This window comes from Malania oleifera, chromosome 7 (assembly GCF_029873635.1).
Source record: "Malania oleifera isolate guangnan ecotype guangnan chromosome 7, ASM2987363v1, whole genome shotgun sequence".
Taxonomy (NCBI): domain Eukaryota; kingdom Viridiplantae; phylum Streptophyta; class Magnoliopsida; order Santalales; family Ximeniaceae; genus Malania; species Malania oleifera.
Genome location: NC_080423.1, coordinates 78,286,231 through 78,293,861, shown reverse-complemented (window position 1 = coordinate 78,293,861; position 7,631 = coordinate 78,286,231). Strand labels below are relative to the sequence as shown.

Below are 7,631 nucleotides of genomic sequence, written 5' to 3'. Positions count from 1 at the left end.
TTGTTTACATAATTTGTCAATTTAGAGTTAGTGTTAATTTTGAAATTTAATTATGTCAACGAGCAAATATGAATTCAAATATGAAAAACGAAGAAAGAAAAAGAAAATATTAAGGGTCCCTGATTAAACATTCACCTAAGATCTCATATTGTGAAGAGCATTGAGGCAATGAATGAAATGAAAAGAAAGTTAAAACAATAATATAATTTGTTGTTAAGAAATTATGTTTTATAGTGATTTGATCAACATGTGCACTAGGTCAGCACTCTCAACATGGTGGATGTACACATGCCAAGCCTGCCACTATTGTGGAAAACGCTTGAGGTCATGTGTTCGAGATATTACAAATCAACATGGCAGTGCAGGAGAGGAGAAGAAAGGGTTGTAAGCCCGTGCACCCTGCTCTTCTATGTTGTCATGTGGATCCATGATACTTACGGCCCGTAAAGAATAACATTACTCCACGAAGCCCAAAAGTTCCTCATGCACTTCACACACCCTACACATGGAGGAGATCAAGGAAGGGTGAAATTGTTGAATATACAAACCCAAGGCATTCCATGTATTCCACACGCTACCTTGTTAACCACCAAGAATAGGCAAAGCCTACCCCGAGGGTGTGGTTTAGGTGGTAGTGCGGGCTGCAAGAGTGTCTTTCATGAGATCAGGTGTTCAAACTCTCCCGGGCTCGTTTCCGTCCCTGAACTCCTGAATTTACTCTCTCTTTGAAGTTGTGGGATCAACTTCAAGGGGTGCAGGATTAGTCACGTGGATCGTAAAACAGACGCGTGGATACCCGATGCATAATCCAAAAAAAAAAAAAGAATAGGCAAAGCCTTCTATGGAGTTTGGAAAAGATCCAAGCTCCTATATTGATTGTGAATAAAGTAGTAAAAGTTACTTAGGTATTGTATAAGTAGAAATTCAAAAAGCGTGATCTCAAGGATTTCAAATGGTCTTTTTTCCTCATCTTTCTCACAATTTTTGAAAGCGTGATCTCAAGGATTTCAAATGCTCTTTTTTCCTCGTCTTTCTCACAATCTTTGTCCTCCCTGTATTTTCCACAATTCATAATCTTTTGAGCTCTACAATGGTGGCTTAAGAGAGAAAAAGAGAGAAAATGACCAATAGAGAGAATTATCAAAAGATGAGAGAGGAAGACCCTAGGAAAGGGAACTAGGGAGGCTTTCTTAAACTCAATTGATTGCCTTATAAGGTCCCTATTTCTCATTTTATAATCACAGGAGACCTAATCCCAATCAATCTATATTTCCAAAAAGCATTTTGAAATCATATTTTAGGTAAGAATTATCCAAAAATTAAGCTAAAACAATACATATTTTTGGATTTGAATCTTGAATTTAGATTAAAGAATTCTTGCAATCTCTCATTCCTTAAATATTCTTCGATTGATTTCGTTAGCAACATCAAATTTCTTACAGTAAAGGATAATTACTGTAGTATTTTTCAAGCGATTGTCATTTCCTTTTAATTTCATTCGCTAGTAGATCTTCTCCTCCCTCGTTATTTCTTTTCTTCTTACTATTACTAATAATTTTTTCAATAGTTGGTTAATAGTGGGGATTTTGTGTTTATCATATGTAGGCTTAGTGTATGGATTTTAATGTTTTTGTGTTTTTCATTTGCAAGTTTTGGAATATAGAATTTTTTTTTCAAAAAGTATAATTATATGGTTTTTGTAATTATAGTCTAGCTTGGATTCACACCCAAAATTATATGCTTTAAAAAAAATTTTAATGCACTTGTCTTGTGTGTGTGGGGTTTCTACTAGTTGTAGGGTGTGAAAAAATTATTTATGTGAAAAAAAATACGCTATCGTGCACTTTGCTGGTGTAACATAAATTCTTTATACACAGCCAGTTTCAAGCCACGATAAAGGAGCGAGATTGAGTTAGAGATCTTATTATCATGAATTCTCACTAAATTCACCTAAGTCAATAGCCAACCCCACCAAATGGAACTTACGGCTTCTTGTTTTAGCTGTTGTTGTTATATAAGAATTATCCCATTGCAAACCCATGTAGATGCTCCAACAGTTCAACCCCAATTAAGATCTAATGTCCTACACCTCAAAACTCCCCATAGCTTCCAACTTTTTGGCCAACATTTCTTGGTTAAGCATTTGCCATTCTATAGTGGCCATCCACAATCCTAAACATGTAGTAAGCAAACCTAGAAAACCATAAACAAAAATAGGACGCAGAAACAAATATTTGGAACTGTAATGACAAACTAGACTTTACAGCTTCAATAAATTAAAAAGAAAGAAAGGGAAAGCTAAATGGAATGCAAAAGCTGAAGGGGAAGTAAGGGTTTTGAGGAAGAGAGGAATGCAAATTCCAAAGCTTTAAAGACAAAATCAAACAAAGTGTTTGAAACTCTGAGACCCCAATTTCGAATCCAAGACCCTAGTTTCATGCCGCCAAGAGCCCCTCGCACACTCGTGGCATCATGGCTCACTGTTGATGATAAATTTCACATCAGCTTCAAGAGGATTTGACAACAAGCTTCATAGCTTGTAGAAGTTAAAAGCTATTCTACCATCACATCAGTTTGTTTGAGTTCAAATATAGAGTTCTCTGCCCCAAAGCCTTGCGGAGTGGCATCTGTCAAAGTCGCACCTTCAACATCTTTGCATTTTCACATTCATATTTCCAGATGATGATTTTCAAGCTTGTTCACACAATCATCCACTATCCATACCAAAGGTATATGTCATGAGAAGCAATCCTACTTCACCTGTTCAACATAGGTTCAAAGTTTAAACAGGAAAAATTTTATACTTAATTCATTCACATGGAACCAATTGTTTGATACATTATTTTTGTTTTGCTCGAAGCAGTGAAAAATTCAAACCTAAAAATTCAAACCATCTTTAAACAGAGTAATAGAATACCAAGGTGAAGACAAAACTCCTGACGAAAAGTTTTTCAATAGAAATGAATCAAAGAGGAGAGCCCCATCCACCACCACCAGGAGTTAAAATCTGAAGAACTTCCCCTGCCTGCACCTCAATTGTGTTTTTCCCTCCAAGATATACCCTCCGTTTATTTTTTGTGATAAGGTAATTAACCCCATGAGCACCATCTTTTCCTCCTTTTAATCCTCTCGGTGCATGAACGCGCCTCTCCGAAAGAATACTCACCACCACTGGGTGTCTGAACTCTATCTCTCGCACAAGTCCATCTCCCCCTCTATGAAGTCCACCTCCACCACTGTTCTCTCTGAGCCCAAATTTGTGCAAAATAACTGGATACCTCTGCTCAAAAATCTCGGGATCGGTCATACGGGTATTTGTCATATGGCACTGGACTCCACTGGTCCCGTCCCAGTTGGGACCAGCACCACATCCACCTCCAATTGTTTCATAATAGCCAAAAGTATCATCCCCAAAAGTGAGATTATTCATACATCCCTGAGAACAAGCACATGCCTGAAATGCGGTGAGCACAACATCCGTTATTCTCTGAGATGTCAGAACGTTACCCCCTACTACAGCAGCCTCATCACTAGGAGAAAGGAATGAACCTGATGGAATATGGATTTTAACAGGGGCCAAACAACCTTGATTGAGAGGAATATCAACATCAACCAAACAGCGTAGGCAGTATATGACTGCTGCAGCTGTCACTGCTTCCGGAGCATTCCAATTCCCATAAACTTCAGGGCTGGTCCCAGAAAAATCAAAGACTGCTTCCCCCTTCTCACAATTGATTGTAAGATTCAGATGAATGGTAGACCCATCATCCATGTAATCTTCTTCTTCAATGGTTACGAAATCACCCTCTCCACACTTAGCCACCTGAGATGAAACACTAGAAGCAACTGATCTGAGCATCTCTCTGACTGCCTCTTCTGCATTCTTCTGCACATAGGTCATATAAGCCTGAACTGTGTCCAAACCATACTGTTCAATAAGCTCTTTGATAAGGGAAATTCCTCTCTGGTTGGCAGCTACTTGTGCATGAAGGTCTGATAAATTGTCTTGAAGCCTGCGGGTTCCTGGGATGTTATGAGTTGATTCATCAGAACAAGGGAACTTGAGAAGTTTGATAATTCCTTCTTCTTGAAAAACCCCCTTTTCCACAAGCTTGAACGCTTTAATGGCAGCTCCTTCCTCCCATAAGTACTTAGAGAAAGGAGGCATACTTCCTGGAGTAATACCCCCAATCTCTGCATGATGCCCTCTGCTAGCCACAAAAAATACCAGTTTTCCATTATCAAAAACAGGCGTAATGACGGTTATATCAGGGAGATGGCTACCTCCAGCACATGGATGATTGGAGATTAAAACATCTCCTTCATTCAAATTTTTGCCCCAGTACTTGAGTTGCCATCTAACTGTACTGGACATAGCACCAAGGTGGACAGGCACATGAGGCGCATTGGCAACTAGTCCTCCATCAGGACCAAAAAGAGCACAAGAGAAATCCAGCCGTTCCTTGATATTTGTTGATATGGATGTCCTTTGTAGCGTCCGTCCCATCTGCTCAGCAATACCCATAAATCTGTGATTGAATATTGAGAGCTTAACAACATCTGCAACATTTTCTGCTACTTTCACGGTGCTTAGATTTGATTCAATTTCAATTTTAATATTTCCATATTTGGTTATAATAGCTTTGCACTTGGGTTCTACTATCACAGTACTATTACCATTCATGATAACTGCTGGGCCAGGCATTGTATGACCATACCCAAGATTCTCAAGCTTGAATAAAGGTGTGCTGTGCCAGCCATTCTGAAAGTAAACCTTGTAATGCCCTTCAAACTTAGGGGTACCTGAAGCAGGTACAAGAGCTCGTGGTTTCAAAATATTAGTAACTCCTATACCACGAATTCTAACATCACATATCAGGATGTTCCTCTTCTGTAGTTTGAATCCATACTCTTGCTGGAAAAGCCTCACAAATTCTTCTGCAAAATCAAATTCCAATCCATCTTCATTTATTTTTCTCTTTACCATGATGGCAGTATCTGTACCCTCATACCTCAAATTTAAATATGTTTCAGTTGTAATGTTTTCCTCCTTGAACCCTTGATCTTGCAGCTTCTGCTTGACCAGCTTCAATAAAGTAGCTTCTCTACGAGAGGCCTCGAGGAGCGATTCAGGTGCATAAACAGCAGAATATGGCTCCTGTCCCTCTTCTATTACATCTGCCAGTCCCATTCCATATGCACTTAAAATCCCACAGAACCTATGAATTAATACCTCTTTCATTCCCAAGGACCTGGCAATAGCACAGGCATGCTGCGGCCCAGCACCTCCAAAGCAAGCAAGAGTATGGTTCCTAGTCTCATGTCCTTTCATCTCCGTTAACTGCCGAATTGGACGGCACATTGTCTCATTGGCAACATCCACAAATCCCAGTGCAATCTCCTCTACTGTCATGTCCTTCGCTGATGAATCCTGGCTCTTCCTGTATGAATTTATTTGCACTGCAAGCTTCTTGAATTCATCCCTTGTTGCTGTGATATCTAAAGGCTGATCCTCATTAGGGCCAAAGATTGAAGGAAAAAAATCAGGAATAACAAACCCCAAAATAAGATTTGCATCTGTAACAGCTAATTTCCCTCCTTTCCGATAACACACTGGACCTGGGTGAGCACCCACAGATTCTGGACCCACCCGGAAAGCCCCAAACTGGAACTTCAACTTTGATCCACCTCCAGCAGCGACAGTGTTTATGTCAAGCTGAGGTGCTTGAATTATGGCTCCAGCAATCTGAGTTTCTAAAACTTGCTCAAAAGTACCTGCATAGCGGCTCACGTCTGTAGATGTACCACCCATGTCAAACCCAATTAGAGGCTTTTCTGTTTCAAGCCCAAAAAGAGTCTGCGAGTAACCAACAACACCACCTGCAGGACCTGACAGAACCGCTTTATGCCCAGAAAATCTACTTTCTGGTGCGAGCCCTCCATCCGATTGCATAAACAAAACATTCACCTTCCCCAGCCCTTCATCAAATTTGGATATAAACCCTGACAGATATTCTTTAATTACCGGGGTTAAATATGCATCCACACTTGCTGTTAGACCCCTTGGAACTGCTCGAACCATAGGCGTCAAAGCTGAAGACAAGGAAACATGTCTAAAGCCCAACCTCACAGCTAACTTTTCCAAACACATTTCATGCTGGGGGTATGTATAAGAATGCATTAACACAACAGCTAAACAGCGAATTCCCCTCTCCAACAGACCTTTCAATGAAAGTTCTAAAGTTTTCTCATCCAGTGGCTTCACAACCCGGACAAGCTCGCCGGAAATGCCCTTGAATACAGATGCAGAAAAATCTGGATCCGTTTCCTCATTGCCAAGAACAAGCTCAACTCTCTCATCAACCTCTATTACTTCCTCATAAAGATTGGAAGGTTTTGAAACAGTGAGGTCAAAGATGTTTGGGCGAGCCTGGTTACCAATCTGCAGCAGATCCCTGAAGCCTCTAGTTACACACACAGCAATTCTCTCCCCTTTCCGCTCCAGAAGTGCATTTGTTGCCACTGTAGTACCCATCCTTATCCACTCTATCTTATCTGTGGGGATTTTCGAAGTCCGGGGAATTTTTTCCCCTGTAAATTCTTCGAGAATCCTCCGAATCCCCTCAACCGGAGCATCATCGTAGTTAGAAGGGTCAACAGACAAAAGTTTCATTACTCGGCCTTCATGCTGACCGGGGATTTCGGCATAAACATCCGTGAATGTGCCCCCTCTGTCGATGCAAAACCTGAGTTTCTGTTCATTCACACTCCCCATATTCTCTGCTCACAGTTGTGGGAATTCAAAATCCAGTTCACAAATCTTCCCCAGAAATGATCCAAATATCAATAACCTAAACGAGAAATCGAGAAAAAGAAACTGATAGATGAACACAAACATTGAAAAAACTATAAACTCATAGAGCCCAGATTATTATTTTACCAAAAAACAGCACAGAAGCAATCAGGAAATTTATTAAACCTTTTTTCCATAGATAGTGTACACATAAATCTGAAGAGAATTAACATGTACTGATTTCCAAAAGAAGGGGGTTTGTTTTCCTCCCTTTTCATTTCTCGGAAGCCAAACGGAAAAAGATGAAAGTATAATTCCAAAGGAGAAGCTAAAAGTAGAAAGCTCACCTTGAACTGAGAAACCAGAGGTCATCCGTGACGGCGAAATGCGAGTGCGTAGTGCAGAGTGAAAGGATACGTAAATCTTCAATTCTACAATGACAGGTAATCCCTGAGATTGATTGGAATGACCCAGTTCCGTTTTGAGTTCAATTTCTCCAGAATGAAGCAGAGGGATGTTGTGGGCATTGTGCGGAGTCCGGACTGCGAAAGAGTCGTGTCACCCTGAAGTTCCCGTTGGAATATAAATATATATATATATACATATATGTGTGTGTGTGTGTGTTATAAAAAGATGTAGAAAATAAATAAATAAATAGGGACGAGACAAAAATCGATTATGCCTAATTCACGGGCGAATGGAATCAAAACTTCACTATTATGGGAGGAATTATAATATGATATGAAATTGACCTTATACAAAATATCTCTATCATCTTTTTATTTCTCCTTTTCTTTTTATACCTCACTTACTCTAAGCATGCAAGTGAGTATTCAAG

The 7,631-nt window shown here is 39.9% G+C and overlaps 1 protein-coding gene across 1 annotated transcript; it reads right to left on the bottom strand.

The window, feature by feature from the left end:
• Positions 1 to 2,781: 2,781 nt before the first annotated feature.
• LOC131160113 (5-oxoprolinase 1) lies at positions 2,782 to 7,367 on the bottom strand. The gene is made up of 2 exons (XM_058115456.1): positions 7,141 to 7,367; positions 2,782 to 6,851 (listed from the first exon to the last, which is right to left on the bottom strand). Exon 2 carries the CDS (start codon positions 6,773 to 6,775, stop codon positions 2,966 to 2,968), a length of 3,810 nt encoding a protein of 1,269 aa, XP_057971439.1. The 5' UTR covers positions 6,776 to 6,851; positions 7,141 to 7,367; the 3' UTR covers positions 2,782 to 2,965.
• Positions 7,368 to 7,631: the final 264 nt, after the last annotated feature.

Excerpts from the sequence above, each read along its gene's own strand:
- LOC131160113 (XM_058115456.1), bottom strand. The coding sequence starts at position 6,775 with ATGGGGAGTGTGAATGAACAGAAACTCAGGTTTTGCATCGACAGAGGG.